This window comes from Tenrec ecaudatus, chromosome 3 (genome assembly GCF_050624435.1).
Source record: "Tenrec ecaudatus isolate mTenEca1 chromosome 3, mTenEca1.hap1, whole genome shotgun sequence".
Classification (NCBI taxonomy): Eukaryota; Metazoa; Chordata; class Mammalia; order Afrosoricida; family Tenrecidae; genus Tenrec; species Tenrec ecaudatus.
In genome coordinates, this window is record NC_134532.1 from 5,496,137 (window position 1) to 5,518,538 (window position 22,402).

The following is a 22,402-nucleotide window of genomic DNA, read 5'->3' on the forward strand; positions in this document are numbered from 1 at the left end:
GGCTGGAAGCTGCTCGGCTTCACGCAAAAAGGTAGTGTCGCTGGACTCTGGGCTCCTGACTTTTCACAGATTCCACAGGGAGGCGTGATGGACCACCCCTGATCGACCCCATTGGCTGAATTGAATTCACCTGGCCCAGATGGGCCAATCCAGGTTCAGCGCCCACCCATGCCTACCGGGAAACCTGAACCTCTGAGCATGTGCAGTGCCACTCCTTTGTTTCTATAGCTTGGCTCTCTGGGCATGTGTTAATGGACATTCCCCAGCCCTACGCTAGCCTACCTAATACCTCTGTTGGGAAGAGATATTTTAAATTAGTTAGGAACCTCCTTACACCTTACTTTTGGTCTCACAGCACCTCTGCTCCTTCCCCTTTCTCTCACCCAACCTGGAAGAACTGGCCCTACAGACCCCGTTGCTTCCCAATGTTAACCCATTATAGAGTGCCTCCTTTCTGACCACCTCATTACTCCTACCCACTGTCCCTGCAACACTCCAATATTACCAGGAAGAAACCAAGTGGTACTTATCGTTTGGTCCAGGACCTGCGCCTCATTAAATAGCTGTGATCACGAGGTGTCGAAGGCATAAGGCATCATCAGAACAAAAAAATCTCACCATAGTGAATGAAGGGGGAAGTGCAGAGTGGGGACCCAAAGCCCATTTGTCAGCCACTGGAAATCCCCTTGCAGAGGGGTCTAGGGGAGGAGATGCGTCAGTCCAGGTGTGATGTAGCACCGATATAGAATACAGCTTTCCTCTAGTTCCTAAATGCTCCCCTGCCCCCACTATCATGATCCGAATTCTACCTTGCAAGTCTGGCTAGACCAGAGGTTGTACACTGGTGCAGATGGGAACTAGAGGCACAGAGAACCCAGGGCGGATGATACCTTCAGGACCAGGGGTGTGATTGGTGATACTGGGAAGGTAGAGGGAGAGTGGGTTGGAAAGAGGAAACTGATTACAGGGATCTGCATGTGACTTCCTCCATGGGAGACGGACAACAGAAAAGGGGGTAAAGGGAGACATCGGACAGGGCAGGATGTGACAAAATAATAATTTATAAATTATCAAGGGCTCATGAGGGCAGGGGGAGCAGGGAGGGAGGGGAAAAAAGAGGACCTGATGCCAAGGGTTTAAGTGGAGAGCAAATGCTTTGAAAATGATGAGGGCAATGAATGTACAGATGTGCTTTACACAATTGATGTATGGATGGATTGTGATAAGAGTTGTATCAGTCCCTAATAAAACGTTTTTTTAAAAAGCTGTTATCCCTATACACCAGATAGCTCCCAACCCCTATACTCTTTTGTCCCACATTCCCCTTTCCATTAAACCTTTTTCACTATCCCCCTTAACCCAGCTTATCAGCATTCATTTGCCTTTACCTGCAGCCCCTCCTAAAACAGTCCTAAAGCAGACACGGCCAAACTCCCTTAACTTCTCTCTTCCTCCAGGACACACATCTCATCCCCTTGCTATCTGTTTAAGGCTGTGTCCCACCCCCACCACTCCGAGTTTAACTCTAAATAAACACTAAGTCTTAAAGAACCTCTGACCACTGACTTTGAGTGAACAGATACTTTACATTAAGTGCCCAATTTCTCCCTTATAATGAAACCATTAAATTCCCCGTGGTAGAGTGGCTGCAGCAGCCTTTTTGCAATGCAGAAGTGACTCCCAACAAACCTTTAACCCTTTGCTGACATGCTGACAGTTAATACAATTGTCATTTCAGTGAATGTTTAAGTCAAGATGGAAACAGTAAGTTTCAGAAGGTCAGAGTAAGCTGAAAATAATCAGAAAAAGAGTTGGATAACTTATTATAGTTTGTCTGGCTGTGCCAGAATGTGAAGAAATTTGAAAGTTACAGAAAGCTGTGTGCCAAGAAGTTGATGAGAGAGAAGTGAATGGGTTCATGGTAAGAAAGATTACAGTGTGAGAAATGTGAAGGACATCAAGCTGATAGTTCAAGGGGAAGCGACAGAGCAGACAAGGTCGCCCACAGCCTAAATAATTGAAGTCACCCTCTCCCATCCCCTCCTTGTCACTGCCCAATGTCCAGCCACAGCTAATCTGTTGCTTCACAAATCAGGATGAGGATGACTTTTCTCTGCATGGAGTTTACAGACTGTTAATCCCACTCACACTCATGCACCTCATAAGACCTCTGATAATAAGCTGTGTACTATTACTTTTAGCTCCGTGTGTGTTTAAATTTTGCAGGAAAGAATGAAAAATATCTCCAACCTGACCTTCAATCAGTTTCTTCACTCTTACAGTCCGCTGCTGACCGACCCGGCCCTGAACCTTCCAACTCTTTTTTTTTTTTTTTTTTTTTTTTTTTTTAACATTTTATTAGGGGCTCATACAACACTTATCACAATCCATACATAGACATACATCAATTGAATAAAGCACATCTGTACATATTTTGCCCTAATCATTTTCTTTTTTTTTCTTTTTTTTTTTTCTTCTTTTACATTTTATTAGGGACTCCAACAACTCTTACCACAATCCATACATATACATACATCAATTGTACAAAGCACACCCATACACTCCCTGTCCCAATCACTCTCAAGGCATTTGCTCTTCACCTAAGCCCCTTGCATCAGGTCCTCCTTTTTTTCCCCCCCTCCCTCCCTTTTCCCCCCTCCCTCATATGCCCTTGGTAATTTATACCTCGTTATTTTGTCATATCTTGCCCTATTCGGGGTCTCCCTTCCCCCCTTCTCTGCTGTCCCTCTCCCAGGGAAGAGGTCACATGTGGCTCCTTGTGATCAGTTTCCCCTTTCCAACCCACTCACCCTCCACTCTCCCAGCATCGTCCCTCACTCCCTTGGCCTTCCAACTCTTAATCACCCCCTTCTTCACCCTATCTCAGCTGGAAGTAGTTAAAGTAGAACACCGCCTATTACCATTATTAAGAAGTTTGGAATGCTTTGGCCGGGTCCAAACTAGGCAGCCCTGTTTGGACTAAGCTGAAGCAGGTTCTAGAACCTGCACGTACTTCCCTGCACATCCCAAAGGCCAGCAGCAGTCAGTGCCAGATACAATAACCACCAGATAAGATAACCAGTGAAACCAGATGTTCTGGGTTCACAAAAAGCTGCAAGGAGTCGACAAGCAATTCTTGGAGTTTCAGACCCCATATGCTAATTGCAATAATTGCCATACATTCAGACCCCATATGCTAATTGCAATAATTGCTATACATTCCTCACCACCCCTTTAAAAATCCTCACCCCCAGCTGCTGAGCACAACTTCCCTGACCTGATGGCCTAGGTCATGGAACCTTGTCCTGGAGCTCCTCCCCCACCTAACAAAGCTATTTCTGTTTCTCCCTTGTCCTGTCAGTTATGTCTGTCTTCCTCCCTGTACCTCAGTTTCACCTTTTACACCCCTCCCCACCCTCTCCTCTCCCTTGTTCCCCCAGAAATGCCTATCCCATAGTATTCTCCTGGGGATTGTTCATCCTACCTATCTCATGTACAGAGACATGGGGTGAAAGAAAGATAAAAGCAAACTAACTAACAAACAAAAACCTAATAAAATGTACAAACAAAACAAAGCAGAACGGGGGAGGGGGTACAATAGATAATTCCAGGTCTGTCTGTTGACCATTATGTGTATTTTCTGATCGTGCCAAGTCCTGTCCCCCAAGCCAGAAGTCTAGTTTCAGGATTCCTTGGAGACTTGGTTACTATGCTCCCCTTGCTGCTCAGTTGCACTCCCTTAAGGTCCTGTGCAGCAGACTCACCTAATGCAACATGTCTTTTGGTCTCTTGCCTGCTGCTTCCATGAGCATTGGTGGAAGTATGCTTGGCTTTAATTTGGATTGATTAGCTCTTAATAGTGTTGATAGGCATAGTCTTATAAATGTGATGCTAAAACTTGTATATATCGCTGTTGGATCTGCGTAGCACACTAGATTCTGATATAATTGCAATCTTCAAGACAAAGTCATTACTCTGTGAAATGTGGCATTATCTGTCTCAGTTCTGGGCCCGGTCGTCTGCTGCTCAGGGCAGAGTCACTGTTCCAGGGTTGTAAAGCACCTGTTTTCCTGTAGCTCCAGGTTCAGTGTGACAAGTTTTAATGGTGGACACAAGTTCATTAGGCCTACCGCTATTAGGAACATTTTTCAGCTACAGATTCATTCCCCTGGAGCCAACGGAATGAGTTTTCTAACAGAGCCGGGTGGGCCATCAACAACCTGTCAGCTATTAAAAGTGACTATTTTATCTTTTCTTCAGTTTCAAAGTTTTCACCAAAGAAAAACCCAATCTAGGGATTCATCAGTTCGGTCAAAGTTGATATCTGCAAAAATGGAACCAGATTCATCAACGAAGATTCATAATCTTCGTTCCCGTTATTGGCAATGGATAGTGGGTCCCTGTGAAAAAAAGCCAGAACTGATTTTTGCTCCTAATTTTGTTGAATGCTGCCAGATGTATGACATCCAAGCATCTGTTGAATCAGCTGAAACTGTTGTTCCAGCTTTCAACTGTCAGACTCAGCTTGATATCTCCCTTTGCTCTCTACATCCACCTGATTGCGTGCATGCTTCAACTTAGCATCCAGAGTGCTATGCTCAATCGCTGAACCCACGCCCACCCCCCCAAGAAAACACTGCCATTGAGTCAATACTGACCCATAGCAACCCTATAGAGCAGGGTAGATGCATCCCTGTGGGTTTCTGAAACTGTAGCTATTTACAGGAGTGGAAAGCCTTGTCTTTCTCCCAAGGGGTGGTTTTGATCGGTCAAACTTTCGAATAGCAATCCAATGTATAAACACTATACCACCAGGGCTCCATTTTCATCCGAAGATTCTGCATTTCACCAGCGCTTGGTCTGTTTCGTCATTTTTTTTTTTCCTTTGCCAACTGGGTGAATTGGAATTCATGTCCTTCCTTGAGAATCTCCACCTGTTGTACAAACTGTTCAAACAGATTCCTTGAATTCAGAATTATAGACTCCAACTTCCCAAGTGCTTACAGGACAGAAGCTGGGGCAGGGCATCAGAAGTCAATTCAAATGATGACTTCACAAATCCAGTGTCCGATGTACTTAATCCATTGGTGTTTTATAGGATAATTTTTCTGAAAAAAATGCTCCTGCTTGTGGCACATGTGTTCTCTCCACCTTCAGTGTCCAGTGTACCAAGGAGGCACTGTTGTTGTCGTCTTTAATTTTTATGGCAAGATTTCTAACAAATAAACGTTCCATATATTGTATTGCCAAAACATATGGCTCTGTTCATGCCTCAGATTTTTTCTGAGGAACACAAAGTTAAACTAATTGCTAGTCACACTTTATCAAAGACACAATTCAGAATAATATTAATAATTTTTTAAACAATTTATTAGGGGCTCATACAACTCTTATCACAATCCATACATATACATACATCAATTGTATAAAGCACATCTGTACATTCTTTGCCCCGATCATTTTCTTTTTTTTTTTTCTCCTCTTTTGCTCTCCACTTAAGCCCTTTGCATCAGGTCCTCTTTTTTTTTTTCCCTCCCTCCCCGCTCCCCCCTCCCTCATGTGCCCTTGGTAATTTATGCATAATTATTTTGTCATATCTTGCCCTATCCGGAGTCTCCCTTCCCCCCCTCTCTGCCGTCCCTCTCCCAGGGAGAAGGTCACATGTGGATCCTTGTAACCAGTTCCCCTTTTCCAACCCACTCACCCTCCACTCTCCCAGCATCGCCCCTCACACCCTTGGTCCTGAAGGTATCATCCACCCTGGATTCCCTGTGCCTCCAGCCCTCATATGTACCAGTGTACAACCTCTGTCCTATCAACCCCTGCAAGGTAGAATTCGGATCATGGTAGTTGGGGGAGGAAGCATCCAGGATCTGGGGGAAAGCTGTGTTCTTCATCGGTACTACCTCGCACCCTAATTAACGCATCTCCTCTCCTAAACCCCTCTATGAGGGGATCTCCATTGGCCGACACTTGGGCCTTGGGTCTCTTCTCTGCACTTCCCCCTTCATTCAATATGGTGTATATATATATATATATATATACATGCATACACCTATATATACATGCATACACCTATATATACATATATATACACATACATACACACATACACATATATATCTTTTTTTTTTGCATGATAGGGCACCTCGTGATTGCACTGGCTGGTGTGCTTCTTCCATGTGGGCTTTTTTGCTTCTGAGCTAGATGGCCGCTTGTTCACCTTCAAGCCTTTAAGACCCCAGACACTCTCTTTTGATAGCCGGGCACCATCAGCTTTCTTCACCACATTTGCTTATGCACCCATTTGTCTTCAGCAATCCTATCATGGAGGTGTGCAGTCAATGATATGATTTTTTGTTCTTTGATGCCTGATAACTGATCCCTTCGGGACCACTCGATCACACAGGCTGGTGTGTTCTTCCATGTGGACTTTGTTGCTTCTGAGCTAGATGGCCACTTGTTTATCTTCAAGACTTTAAGACCCCAGTCACAATCTCTTTTGATAGCCGGGCACCATCAGCTTTCTTCACCACATTTACTTGTTCACCCACTTTGGCTCCAGCAGTTGTGTCGGGAGAGTGAGCATCATAGAGTTCCAATTTAATAAAAGAAAGTATTCATGCATTGAGGGAGTGTTTGAGTAGAGGCCCAAGGTCCTTCCGCCACCTTAATACTTAACCTATAAATATAGACACATAGATCTATTTCCCCATCCTCCTATATATATTTGCATGTACATGTCTTTGTCTAGACCTCCATAAATGCCCTTTGACTCCTAGTTCTTTCCTCCATCTCCCTTGACCTTCCCCCTGCCCTACTACCATGCTTCATCGCCACCTGGGCTAGAGTATACCTCTTCTCTAAGCAACCTTACCCTTGATCATTTCCCACCAGGCCTGCCACTCCCCCCTCTCTACCATTTTGGGTCCCATGTTGTTCCCTTGTCCCTGTGTTTGTTAACACCACTTCCTTACCCCCCTACCCCCCCACCCCAAGTCCCCCCCGGAACTGTAGGTCCCGTTTTTTTCCTCCAGATAGTTCAACCAGCCTGTCATATTCAGACAGACCTGTGGAGACACTAACATGCATGAAAACAAGACAGAGGAAAACAAAGCAACAGTATACAACCAGACAACAAAACAACAAAAACAAACCACTGACAAAGAACAATACAAAACACTTCACAAGAGAAAAGCTTGTAGTTAGTTCAGTGATCGTTTGCTGGCCCTTAGGAGCGTTTTCCAGTCCAGTCTGTTGGGGCACCACGCTCCTGGCCCCAAAGTCCACTTTCAGCATTCCCTGGGGACCTTGCCACTCCATTCCCTTGCTTTTCCGCTGCACTCCCCCAGTGATTTGCCTCGGTGTGGTGGGATCAGGTCAGGTGCAATTCCCACACTGTGTCTCCAGTGCTGTCCCCTGCATCGCCCTTAGTCACTGATTGGCATCATTTCTCATAGTGGGGCCAGCCATGTTGTTCTCTCTGTGGACTGGCTGCTCTACTCAGGAACATCATCCTCACGGCCTCGTGGGCCAGGCTGTGTTCCACTATCTCCTCCTGCCACTTCATCTGCTCCCATGTGCTCTGATCAGATATGTCCATCTCCCGGAGTTGCAGAGTCAATGTCGTCCTTTGGAACAAATTCTTTTCGGGGGAGGGGCAGGAATCCACTTAATTTATGGTGCTGGGGCCAGCCTCCCAGACCTCTCCACTGGTTCCCTCCTCCACGCCGGGATATTGCATTCACACCTTGCAGCACTGGGTTACAGTCTGGTCCCACTTTCCCTGTGGAGATATAAACAATACCCTCCCCTTGGGTGGATTAATGCCCCATGCCCCCACTACCCTTTTCTTCCTTGTATTCATCCTTTTGCTTTCCTTTCCCCCCCTCCTCCGCCATTGTTGTGTCTGAAAGATATGCTCTCCATTCATTGACCTCCATATATTTTATTCTAATAGAGCTCCTATATAAGAAGACTTTTAAAAGCTCGTGGAAAAACATTAGTAAATTTAAATTTTAAAAATAAACTTCATTTCTATCATAAGCTCCATCAAGATCAAGACAATTCGGTAAAGGATACCTTTTAGACCATCTCTATGGAACTGGGAATTTAGTCATGCCAATGCAGTCTTCTTTTACATCCTTAACTGAAGATAACTGGGTGCCCTTTAAAGATGTTTTAGGATTAAGAAAAAGAAATCAGAGAGAGCCACATTAGCACTCGAAGGTGGATGTCTAAGGATTTCCCATCAAAACCACACAATTTCCCTTGTTTGATGGGGAATGAGCAGGGACACCAAGGACATAGTCATGGTGGAGAAGAATGGTTTGGTTAAGCTTTTGCAGGAGTTTTTCTGCTAAAGTTGTGGCTAATTATCATAAAACAGTCTCATAAGCTACTCTTTTGTTTGTTTGTTTTAGTTTTCCTGAAAGTCAATAAGCAAAATGCCTTGGGCATCACTGTAAAAAAAACAAAACAACCAAACAAATTTAAAAAAACCCAATTATCATGACCTTTGCTCTCAGCTGATCCATTTTTGCTTTGCATGGATCATTTCCACTTCTTGGCAACTATTGTTTTCTTTTTTTAATAAATAATTTTATTGGGGTTTGTACAACTCTTGTCACAATCCATACATATATTCATTGTGTCCAGCGCATTTGTACATTTGTTGCCATATCATTCTCAAAACATTTGCTTTCTACTTGAGCCCTTGGTATCAGCTCCTCATTTATTCCCCTCCCTCACCACTCTCCCTCCCTCACGAACCCTTGACAATTTATATTGTATGTATGTATGTATGTATGCATGCATGTATGTATTGTGATAAGAGTTGTACGAGCCCCCAATAAAATGATTAAAATTTTAAAAAGAAGAAGAACACCCTGTGCGGCCCTCGGCTGCAACAGGAACACAGCGGAGCTGCCGGGGGACTCACTCCTGCCTGTAGGTCACAGGGCAGCAGAACCTGAAGGACGCCTGCAAGCCGCCCAGCAACTTCCTTGAGGTCAAGGTGAGCCACCCCCAGAGGGCTCATCGGGGCCGCTTCACCACCTGTGAAATCAGGGTCAAGACAAATCTTCCTGCTTCTAAGCTGAAGGACTCCACTGTCTTCCAAGCTGAAGACAAGATGACTTTGAATGGCTGCAACATGAATTAGAGATCGAGAGCAAGGTTGTAGTTCCCCCAGCCCCTGGAAGAGCATTCCTTTGCGAGCTGATGGGATCTTTGATGACAGTTTTGTTGAGGAAAGGAAGCAACGCTGGAGCAGTTTATCAACAGGGTCACAGAACGATCGCTGTCTGGCACAGAACGATCACTGTCTTCACATGTTTTTACAGTATGAAATAATAAACTAAAGTTGTACTTTGCCCAAAATACGGTGCCTGACATTTGGCAAGAAGGAGGCAAAAAAGAAAAAAACAAACCAACTTCCCGTAACTGTTAATGATGTGTACGTGCCAGTGGAGAAATTCCCATCTCCCATGCATGCCACACAGAGACTGGTCTATCATGCCTGCCATGTGCTAGTTCTCACGGTGATGCTCAGTTTAGTACGTTTCGGCTGTTGACAAGAAGTTCATCTGCTTTAGCTAAAATCCTTCATTCCAGCCTTTTTATCAATACCTCTCCGTCGCCGTTCTTCTGTGGTGGGCACTAATTGATGGCTCACCGACCTGTCATTGCAGTGTCATCTTCAGTGGTCTCACTAAAGTGACTGCCTGGGTCTGCTATGCACAGATTTGGGGTCATGTTCGCTTCTTGAACCTGATTAAGCGGGATGTTTCTCTTACCCCTCTTTTTATTCCAGGAGGTTACTTGGCCTCCTTGCTGTGTAGGGGCTGGTTCCCACGACCGCCCACATAAGAGGCATTCTTGTCTGCAAACCGCATCTTCCTCACATCTTGCTTCCACATGGAAGACTCCAAAGGGGCATCTTTATATTCTGTACAAAGAACGACATCAAATGTGTATACAAAAATCATATGTCTAAGATTTTAAGTTGTTTTCAATTAAAAATAAAACCACATTTCTGAAATTTTTAAAAAAAGAATAGGAAGAATGCCTTGTGAAGCACACTGGCTGTCACATGTGGTCACCGTGAGTCAGAAAGCAACTCAGGACCACCTTACAGCAAGTTCATCGTATGCTTCAAAGAGCCTGTACAGAAATGGTCTAAGCTTAGGACAACTCTCTTGAACTAATGCATGAACACCAATATTATTTTATTTCTAGATTCATGCTTCAAGATATGCATTTCAGAATTCGCACTAATAGCCAAAACCAAGTCTATTGAACCAGAAACTAGCGAACTTGATGTTTTTATATTTGTATTTTGATGGGCTACTCTAAATCTGCTTTGTGGTAACATGTTATTTAATTTATCATGAGGAATTAGAATTGTGCCCAACTTTTATCAAACTATACAGCAGCTTTAGGTTATTAATATACAGAAGCAGTTTTAACATGCTATACAAGGATATGATATATGTTATATACATTATAATATAAGTGTGTAAAACAGAGGAAAGAGCGTGTAAACACCATGAACCCGAAAGATCTCATAGAGGAGTGTCATTTGAGCAGGGTCTTGAAGGATGAGTAGGGACTCACTAGAGGGGCAAGGACCAAGGTTTATTAAAAGTGGAGGGAAGCACCGAGGTGAAGGCATGGAGTTTATATTCCTGATATACATTCTGATAAGGTTCATTTTGACTTCACAGAAAGTGGTAGGAAGTGGGGTTGGAAATTAGGCAGTCATAGGATAGGCTGGTACTTGAGCCTTTGCATGCCATGCTAAGCAATTTTGAAAGGGGGCGCTGCGGCATGGTGGGTTAGACGTTGAGAGTGTTCCGAGATGTACAGCTTCAAAGCGATTGAAATATTATATCATTTAGGAAAATCAGAAGCCTTTCTCAAAGAATGGCTAATATGGTCTCAAGAACTGCGATTGTCAAAATAACCTGTTCCAAGATCACACACCATGTTAGGCAGCCCACCATGTCGACTCCAGAAAAACCCTTAAACTCGCTGTCATCAAGTCAATTCTGAACTCTCTACATACTTGCGAGGGCACTGCGCTCAGGAGTATCTGCGTACACCAGTTGTGAGAAACCTGCAAGTAAAAGAAGACACTGATTATCCCAAGTGAAAGAAAAAACATTAAAGCCCCCAAACATATTCCTACTCCAAGACAGTAGGAAGGCAAAGGGGGATGGAGGGAAGAAGAGTTATAACTCACCAGTAGCATTATTAGAAAATTACATAATGACTTGCTACTAGATTTCAGAATAATGTAGAATGTCTTTGGAACACAATGTGACAGGTTTTCTATTATTTCTCTAGGGATTTAGGAAGTAACAGGATTGAAAGTCTTCCGCCATTTGTGTTTAAGGAGCAGAAGAAGCTCTCGCAACTGTAAGACTGAGCTCAGTTTCTCCACTTCATGTCTGTTATGCAACTTGTCCTTCATGGTCATTCTTCCTCTCTTTACTCCTTTCTGTCCCTCTTCCCACCGGAACTCGTTCCACCTTCAGCCAACAGTCAAATCTACAACAAGTGTCTTAAAACGAAAAGATACCAACACAAGTCTGCTTTAATCAATGGTCTTGTCAGATTCTGAGATTGTCTCCCTTGAACTTCAGCTGAACTGTACTCTGATTTATGATTTCTTTGTCCCTAATTAAAGCCTTTTCCTTTTTATTGCACACCTCACACATCACTAGTGTAATATGTCGTTCTTTGAAATAAGATTCATTATTTTTTAAAATTAGTGTGTGATTTTGATTCAGATATTATCTAACAAAAATTATTTTCTTTTTCCTTTATTCCATTTGAACCTATTTCTAGGAAAAATGTGAAGCTAGTGTGGCTTCTCAGTACCCTACCACTTACCGTACATACTAGAGTATAAGCCGATCTGAATATTAGCCAAGGCACCTAATTTTATCACAAGAACTGCATTGAAAATATGCTGGAAAACTCAGTTTATACTCGAGTATATACAGTATCTAGTGGGAGCTAGTAGTATTTCTACCTTGTTGCTCATGTTGTCTCAGCTCCCTTCCATCACAAATACAAATCATAGAGTATGAACTAAGAGCCATCACCACTTTGTTTTGCCTAATCATTTAAATACCCAAGCAGACCCATTAAACAAGTGCTATTATTATACTTTTTGGTAATTTTTAAAGAAGAAATCCAAAGCCAACGGGTACACTTTCTTTGCACTCAGACAATTTCTAGAAAATACCCTAATTGCTGACTCTTTTTTAAAAACAGGAATCTTTCCTATAACCCAATCCAGAAAATAGAGGAAAACCAATTTGATTATCTCGTCAAACTCAAGTCACTGTAAGTATCCCTTTAATGAGGCAGTTTTCTCCTTGAGTTATGTTTTTGTTGTTAGGTACCATTCAGTTGGCTCCATCCTCATAATCATTGCTAAGATTGAGCCCGCTGTTGCAGCCACTGTGCTAGTCCATCTTCTTGAAGGGTTTCCTCTTTTGAGATGACCTGCTTTCTCCAGGAAGAATGTCCTTTCTCCAGAGCCTGATATCGCCTGGTAACATTTCCAAAGTACATGAGATAAAGTCTCCCCAACATCACTTCTAAGGAGCATCTGCCAAGACACATTTGTACACTCTCTGTCGGCCCATGGCATATTCAGTATTTTTGCCAAGAGCATAATTCAAACGTATCAATTCATCTCCAATATTAGTCTTCTTTACGCATTATGGATTTTTCACACATGTATGAAACCATTGAAAATATAAATTTCCCTTAGTCCTCTGGTGACTGACATCTTTGTTTTTAAACTCTTTAAATGGGTCTTTTGTCACAGATTTACCCAGCAGATGTTTTTGCTTTTTTAACTGCAATTTCCATGAGTGTCAATTGTGGATCCAAGTAAAATGAAATCCTTGATAATTTTAATCTTTCCTTATCATAATGTTACCTCTTGATCCAATTTATATAATATGTAATATCATGCAAAACACACTGCTTATTTATTTATTACACAAATATATATTGAATAGTTATTATGTTGTGCCATCAGGATTGTAAGAAGACTCATCAATAACACTATGCAAATGACTTGTTTGCTGAAATGAAGACAACTGGAAGCATTTACTGATAGTGGAAAAAGACTGCAGTTTTCAGTATGGATTGCATGTGAGCATGAAAAAAAAATCCTCACCACTAAACTGATAAATAATATTGTAAATGGAGAAAAAGTTGAAATTGTCAATGATTTCCTTCTTCTTGGATCAATGACCACTGAAGCTGCAGTCAAGAAATCAAAACCCCAGGCATTGGGCAAATTTGCTGCTAAACTTCTTTGAGATTGTACAAAGCTAAGATGATCATTAGCTGTGCCTAATCATTAAAGTGTGCCTAACCCAAACCATGGTCTTTCCAATTGCCACAAGAATGAACAAATAAGCCTTTGGCAAAATACAGCCCAGATATTCCCTAGAAGCAAGAATGACACGACTTCTCTTGCTTACTTTGGACATATCGGGAAAGATCAATTGCTTGAGAAAGGTATCGTGTTTTGTAAAGTTGAAAACAACGGAAACGTTCCATAATTAGCACCATAGCCAAGACAATGGGCTCAAATACATCAATGATCATGGTGGTGTCACAATGCCTGTAGTGTTTCATTTTGTTATACATTCCCCATGAGTTGAAGCAGACTGGACAGAAACTAACAACAGTCGCTATGTACATAGCATGTACCATGATCTGTAAGGATCTTGTTATTCAAATAGTGAAAAGATATGTTTATAAATAACTGAATCAAAAAGAGAAGGAATGGGGGCAGTGCCTAGCATGTGCCGAATATCATCGTTTCATTCAGCTTTTGTGTGAATTAAAAGCATTTGAATTTTATTGCATGGCTTTTACTTTTCCATTTCTATGATACCAAATTTAACATATGTATTATCTTCTTTCATTATTAATTTGACATTTTTAGCAGCTTAGAAGGGATTGAAATTTCCAATATCCAACGAAGGATGTTTAATCCTCTTGTGAACCTTTCCCACATGTAAGTACATGCTTTTCCAGTTCTTCATCGTGATCTAATATTTTTATGTATCGACATGTGTTGCTGTAACACTGTGCTATTAACCTATACTGAGTAGTTTGCCTAAATAAAACTTAACTCTAAAATAATTAATGTTTAACTTTGATATTACAATAGGATATTTTGTCCTTGCCCACAATTTTCGTTGGCATATACTTCGCATATCACACAAGTCAATAGTCCAATCATATTAAGATAAGTTGCGCAATCATCACCACAGTAAATTTTAGAACACTTTCCTTTTTCTTGCACTCATTAATGTTAGCTCCCCATTTCCCCCCAAACTCTGCCTGCCATGCCTCTAGGGAGTTATTAATCCCGTTACAGTTGCTATATCATGCTCTACAATTTGAAAGAATCTCATAGAGATTTATTTTGAGCTTACAGAGGAAATGATTTACAGATTGGGATAGAACAGGATGAATACACAGCAATTGAACTTGATTTTTTTTTTGTAGTCAGTTCAAGGAACTTGAATTTAAAGGGATTGTATATTATAATCCTTAAGCTTTTGTTCCTGTAGTTCTTTTTAATATAAAAATATTTTCTTTTGCTAGAGCACCTGGTTTTAGATACAAATCTAATTTTAATTCCATTTTCTACATTTATTAGAAAATTTCCTACCAAATAATTTGGCTCCGCTGAAAATTATAGTCTCATATGGTAACACTAGTGCTATGTCATGGGGTTGTGGAAATTGACTGCTGATACCTAAAACTCACTCACTGATATCAAGTCAATTCTGACTCAAAATGATCCCATAAGAGAGGGTAGAATTGCCTCTGTGGGTTTCTAAGACTGTAACTCTTTATGGGGGTAAAGCCTTGTCTTGAGCTACCAGTGGCACATCTTTGAGCAGCAGAGCAACATGTAAGCCAACTACAGAGCGCAACTGGAAGATAGCATCATAAATTCTGTAGTAGAGAAGCTATGGAAATGCAAGAGGAAACACTTGACTCTTATCTTCACCTGAGGGGAAAATCATAATCAGCTGCAGCAATTAGAAGAATGAAGTGATAATGCATATATATATATATATCTATCTTAAACATGAAAAACCCACTGTAAGTTTCCTTGGATAAATGAATTCTCTTGAATGCATCTTAACGGTTTATCTATATTCTAAGATATGCGCTATGGCAATTCGCAGCTCTCACCCACGCATTCTGTTACAGGAAAATTAAATCAATAGGGGGGGAAAAAGTAACCTTAAGTTTAAAGCTTCCGTACTATCCCTAGTGTTTTACTCTTCTCTGGGTCTCAAATAATAATGTATAGTGACCATGACACAAAATGAGACTTTTATTTTGTCTTCTATGTGTACCCTAGATATTTTAAGAAATTCCAGTACTGTGGATATGCACCACATGTTCGCAGCTGTAAACCAAACACTGATGGAATTTCATCTGTAGAGAACCTCTTGGCAAGCATTATTCAGAGAATATTTGTCTGGGTTGTATCTGCAACTACCTGCATTGGAAACATCTTTGTTATTTGTATGCGACCTTACATCAGGTCGGAGAATAAACTGCATGGCATGTCGATCATTTCTCTGTGCTGTGAGTATGTCCCGGTAGAAGAGCAATTAAAGTTTTTAAGTACATGAAAGCATTTACTATTAAGAAATTGGGAAATCAAACTGATTGGTAGGATGATGAGATTTAAAATGTTCTTCCACATTTCTTGCAATGAAAATACAATGACTGAGAAAGAACACAAAAAGTTTTTGGAATAAGTAAATTCAATCACATTATATAGAATAAATGAAGCTCTCATTCATTAGTTTTTCTTCCATACAGCATCCCTGAAGGTGTAATATTTTATTAATAAAACACTAGCAGTCTTGCATTCAACGTAAGATTTCAGCCTTCTTTAGTGATTTTTACACCAAAAGATGTTTTGGTTTGGGGGGTTTCTAGTTTTATTTTCATGGCTAGTTCCTGGATGTTGAGTGAATAGCTAGTTGTTTTTCTGAACTCTAAGCTACTAAAATCTTTTGCAATCATAGTTTGCAACTTTTCATAGGAAGAGAATATTTGGGGGGGGGGGATTTACAATTTGAATTATGACCGCAAAGTATTGTGTTAAATGAGAACTACAAAGAAAAATAGATTAGAACCCAATCCGTAGAACATATCATCTCTGTCAAGGGGGCAACATATGCTTTATGCTCCTTTAGAAAAATTAAATGATAGTCTACTGTAATTATGCTGCTTTTAAATTTGTGCTGACCCATGCCCCTTCCTCATCATTGCTCAGTTCTCTGATTATTTTTCAGTACATAAGAAGAGAATTTAGAAATTGTTTATAATTCTGTATTGCTAACAGAATGTGAACAATCTCAATTTCTCTGGAGACGGCTAGAGTGTAACTGTTACGTTTGGAATTAGCCTTAAGGCTAATTTGAGAGACATAGGGTGGAATGCTCACTCACCTCTGATAGGTGAGGAAAGCAAATGCGCCTTGTAGTGGATCTCACTTAGAGTTGGCTCTTTGGGGTGAAAAAAACTCTGAAAATGTGCAGACAAAGAGGTATAGGTGAACAGCTATGGGAACAAGGAGAGCAATTGTGCACTGGGCAGTTCTAGGGAAATAATTTCATTCCCCCAAATTGTTCTGACTCCAGGTGACTTCATAATTACTCATTATCTTCTAAATTATCAGACGTCAAACACCGTACTCATTACTCTATTAGTAACTCCTGAATTATTTTTATTTGCAATTTAAATGATGTTCCTCATTCACCACACTGAGAGAATTTCGGTGGAAAGGCTCTTCCAGATAACAATGTCTCTAGGCCCTAACTGGGTGGAGACTCAACACAATCGCAATTTATTTATCTACTCAACACTGGTAGGTGATGGGACCGTGTGAGATAGATAAAATCCCTATTCTCAGAGACTTGTTTTGAGGAAAATGCACGTTAACAATGTATTACTTAACCTCCCTGGCGGAAACCCCGAGTGTGGCTCGGGGTCAATGTTAACTGTGAGAAGCGGTAACCCTGAGCCACACTCGGGATTACACTGCAGAGAAGTCCCTTAACTGTTCCTCCATCCAGCGGTGTCCTCCGCTGCGATCACAGAGAGATCTGAATTTCTTGTTCCGTTTGTTCTCTGCATTCAGTGTCGCCGCCACTCAAGAGCGGAACTGGCGGGACATTCAAAACTGTAAGTCTAAAGAACACACACACACACACACACACACACACACACACACACACACACACAAACAGTGATGCAGTGAGGATTGACCTGTGAGGACTACATTGTATCAAAGCAAATCACCTCAGCTTTGTCCCTAGATCAGTCTCCAATGTCCTGCCTGCCCTTTTTGCTGTCACTTGGAAAATTTTTGTCTGGAAATTTTTTGGCCATGGCATCAAAAAAATGTCACTTTAGCACAAAAGGAGTTTTAGACCAGATAAATGACAGCGACAGTGAGTTAGAATTACTCGCAGAATGGAGCGATAGCGGTTCATGGGGAAATTCATCACCTGACACTGACACTGATCAGATAAGTGACCACAGTGATGATTCCGCACCTGAGCTCAGCAAAGTGCGAACTTGGTGCTCTATTGTCTGCCATACGGATCAGGCAGCTCCCCCAAGATTGCCGTTTACTGGAGCACCTGGTATGAGAGTAGACTTTGACCACACAACCCTTTGGCGTACCTACAGTTATTTCAGACCGATGAGGTCGTTGAAAAAATTGTTACAGAGACAAACTGGTACAAAGCGCAACAACTCGCTATTCTGCTTCCTAAGTTTTCAAGAAGCAGAAAGTGGGAACCAGTCATCAAAGATGACATTTGGAAATTTCTGGAAATGGTATTGGACCATCAATTAATTACTTGCAAATCCATTTTTTGTCACCATCATGTCAGAATACAGATTTGCCCTGATTGTGACATTTTTTCATTTCACAAACAATGAAGAATTTGGGTACAAAGTTAGTGACATAATTAGACCACCAGGGAGGTTAATTAGCTATAAAGGATAATATAAATATGGCTATTAAATAGAACTGAACAAGTGAGCGTCATCCATAGCAAATTTTTCGAAGTATAAAATGACCACTCCTCCAAAACAGAAGCAATTTGGCTATTTACTGCGAATATTATTTTTAAATATTGCTGATAATTCCTTTGTACGTACATATTCTCTAAGTTTGTGCAACTTTCCGATCCACGTAGGTGCTGACTGCTTGATGGGAATCTACTTACTTGTGATTGGGTCCTTCGACTTAAAGTTTCGTGGAGAATACAATAAGCATGCACAGCTGTGGATGGAGAGTGTTGACTGCCAGCTTGTGGGTTCTTTGGCCATTCTGTCCACAGAAGTTTCCGTTTTGCTTTTAACCTTTCTGACACTGGAAAAGTATATCTGCATTGTATATCCATTTAGATCATTAAGACCTGGGAAATACAGAACGATTACAGTTCTTATTCTCATTTGGACTGTTGGGTTTATAGTGGCTCTCGTTCCACTGAGCAATAAGGGACTTTTCAAAAACTACTATAGCACCAATGGAGTGTGTTTTCCCCTTCATGCAGAAGATACGGCAGGTTCCGGAGCCCAAATTTACTCAATCGTCATTTTTCTTGGTAAGAAATCTCATACTAAAAGTCCTTTCATTCAAATTGTACTATGAATTGGAATCTGTACCTCGTGACACTTCCTAACATTTGTACATTTTTATTTCAGATCTTCTAGCCAGCTTTTCTCAGTGAGGGTGATCCTATCAGAATCCCTTAGAAGGAAGTATTTTTTCCAAATTATCCCTATATCATTTAAATTTCAAATTGATGCAGCTTAATAAAAGATAAAGCACTAAATACTGGTGTTTCATTAATTTACCCTAAATAACACTAAGCAAACTGGCTTTGGATTCTTTGCTTTTTAATTGAAACTTAATAGTATTTGCTATCCTTCCAAATCCAAAGCAGCCAAACAAAGGGTTGCAAAGAAAGTATATAAACAAGTATTTTGAACCAGTAGTGTTCAAAGATTCTCAAAGTACAGCACCAAGTAATTGATATGAAAGAAGTGCTAGAAAGTTGAAAAGGCTGAGGCTATTCACTGAATCACTATAATTTCATTTTTAAATTGAACGTTTCATCATTCCGAGCAACAAAACTCCAGCTCAAAAAACTATGATTTCTGTGCACCTCAATAATAATTTATGAAGAACAACAAACACATGTAATGGTCTAGCTTTTTTGGTTCTTTTGAAATAACACCTAAGGGTATTTTTTGAAAGAACATTATATAACTGGTAATATTCCTTGTGTTCCAAACAGGTATCAACTTGGCGGCATTTATTGTCATAGTCTTCTCCTATGGACGCATGTTTTACAGCATTCACCAAAGTGCCCTTCCAACCAGTAAAATACAGAGTAAAGTGAAAAAAGAGATGAGCCTTGCCAAACGTTTCTTTTTCATTGTATTTACTGATGCATTATGCTGGATACCCATTTTCATACTGAAATTCCTTTCACTCCTTCAAGTAGAAATACCAGGTACTAAGCGTTTTGGCTTTCTGGAGAGATAGGTGTTATTAGTCTGTTTATGTGGTGTCCTTTATCTCAAGCATTATATAAGCCAGACGTATCCATAATTCTAGCTCTGTTCATGAATGAAATATGGACCAGGAGATAGCTCTTCAGTTCTTTCTATAAATCCCTGATAACACAGTCACTAGAATTGAGGAGAAATAACCCAAATAAATTGCACACAAGTTGTTGAAACTCTGGTTTATCTATATAAGAGATGGCCAGAAAAGAAATTAGGCCAAAATAATTAACAATAGCTACTTCATTTTTTTTAGAATGTTAGAAATCAATTTCTTCTTTTCTTAATCAATAGATTCTTTTGGGGGGCAGTTTTAGATTTATAGAAAATTACACAGGAAGTACAGTATTCCCCATGTACCCCCTCATCCACATGCTTAGCCCCTGTTATTATCATTCTCCACTAAGATGGGGGTACATTTGTTACCATTAATTAACCAATATTGATAAACTGGTATTAATTAAGGCCCATATCTTACATTAGGATTCACCCCTTAATTAAATTTGACAGCTTTTAATTAATGCATATTTTTTACAAATATTCTTTAGCAGTTAAAAATAGAAATCATATCTTCAAGTCTCAGACCAAAAATAAAATCAGTACAAAAAAGAAAAATAGTTTTAAAAGCCCCAAAATATTTGGAAAATGAAACACCACATTTCTCAATACTACACAGGTAAAAGAAGACCCAAGAGAAAATTTTTAATATTTTAGCTAAATGGAAATGAACATATTATCAAAAATTGTGGGGAGAAGCAGATGCAACATTTAGAAGAAATTTTATAGGAGTAGAAACCTATGTTAGAAAATAAGAAAAGTATTAAATCGGTCATTTAAGCTTACAGCTTAAGAAACTAGAAAAAGAAACGTAAATTCACACTAAAGCAATCAGAAGACAATTTGAAAGAGCAGAAGTCGTTGACGTTGAGAATAGGAAATTAAGAGAGATCATCAACAAAGCCAAAAGCTACTTCCATGAACAGCTAGCAACCAAGTTCAATCTGTCTGATTCACACTGTAATGAAGGATACAGTCATCATGCCTCTCAGATTTATCATGTCCCGGGAAAATGTGGGTGTTTGAGCCAATGTATGGATGCCCGTGTTCTGAGATTCTCGGTAAAATGATGAGATTTATTTCTAGCAGCATGCTGATTTAGAGAATATTACCCTGCAATGTGAAAGATGATAGAAGAAAATAAATGTTCTCAGTATTCTGAAATACTGTGTAGACATCGTGTTATCTTTATGTACAATACATTTTGCACATTTTCACATTTATCAACATAATCTTAATTGTTTTTATCCCATAGAGGTTGTTGGTAGTATTTTCACTTTCTGAGCAACAAGAAGGCAACCCCAACAAAATTCCAATGAAAATTTGGTAGTTGCATGTATACTACAATGATTTTTTAGTTAGGGCTAACTAAAGATGTTTTGCTAAAATGAATAGCTGGTCAAAAGCCTAAAATGCCCTATCTATTGTTAAAATAGCAAGTAGCCAAAAAGAAACATTGGACAGACTTCTGTTAATAAATATTCATATTCTGAGAAACACCATACGTGCTCTCTAGTAATCATGTATTTTAAAAATGAATCATGTCAAAGTAATATATAATCACTGTGGAAAATACTTCTACTGATATGCTTCTGTTGATATGTTTCACCACAAAGAATCCTGGTTTTCCACACCACCACCATTCCCCACAAACACAAGACCTCTTACTGCAAAGATGTCCAGAAACACATACAGACTTACTATCTGGGTGAAATCAAAGGGAGACAACAATGAGAACAATTACAGGAGCATATGGAGAAAAGTGAGGAAAAGACATTTCTAGACTTCGTAAATAAGGACACACACAAGTGCTAACATGATTTCATTTTTCTCTTTCAGGCACCATAAATTCTTGGGTAGTTATTTTTATTCTACCTATCAACAGTGCTTTGAATCCAATTCTCTATACTCTGACCACTAGGCCCTTCAAAGAAATGATGCATCAGGTTTGGTATAACTACAGACAAAAAAGATCTGTTGGCAGCAAAAATGTTGAGAAAATATATCCTCCATCGTTCATCTGGGTGGAGATGTGGCGGTCAAGTGAGGATCCATCTACATTAATGCAGCCAACTCTTTTCACAGACCCCTGTGAAATGTCATTGATTTCGTGATCGAATAGACTCAGCTACTCTTCACAGGAAGATCGATTCTTCACAGAACTGCTGTAGGATGTTCTTATCATGGATTACTGGTATATAATGAATACCACAAACAACTTATAGGATAACCAGAATAAACTAGCTCACAAGGACCCAAAGTTGTTATTGGGAGGGGACAGGAATAAAAGTAACTGATATTTATGTCAAAGGAAATGAATTCTATTGATAATGTATATATACTAGTACATATGTTGCCTAAGAAATTAAGAAGCTACTTCTGGAATAGTCATTTATGCTGTCATCGTGTATTTATGGTGCACCCACTATGTGTATGCACTGCACTAAATATCCTAGAAGTAGACAATGCAGAATCGTCTCAATTTGCAAAGTAAAATTGTGCTTAACCACAATAGAATCTACACATTTCATCTGCAAGTCCTAGTACTGGGAGCATTGTGCACCATGCGTATCAACAAATATAAGAATCATAGGCAATTCTAAGTAAAGGTTTTTAAAATACGCATACTAAATTTAATAGCATCAGGGAAATGCATGGTTATTTTCAAAACACAGAA

General features: G+C 40.2%; 1 protein-coding gene across 1 annotated transcript in view; it reads left to right on the plus strand.

Moving 5' to 3' along the window:
- The window catches only part of RXFP1 (relaxin family peptide receptor 1), a 157,124-nt gene extending 135,228 nt beyond the window's left edge, over positions 1-21,896 (plus strand). Inside the window, 7 exon segments of the mRNA XM_075544691.1 lie at positions 11,350-11,421; positions 12,286-12,357; positions 13,985-14,056; positions 15,425-15,654; positions 18,291-18,701; positions 19,398-19,616; positions 21,565-21,896. Of these exon segments, the coding sequence (XP_075400806.1) occupies positions 11,350-11,421; positions 12,286-12,357; positions 13,985-14,056; positions 15,425-15,654; positions 18,291-18,701; positions 19,398-19,616; positions 21,565-21,896 (1,408 nt within the window).
- Positions 21,897-22,402: the final 506 nt, after the last annotated feature.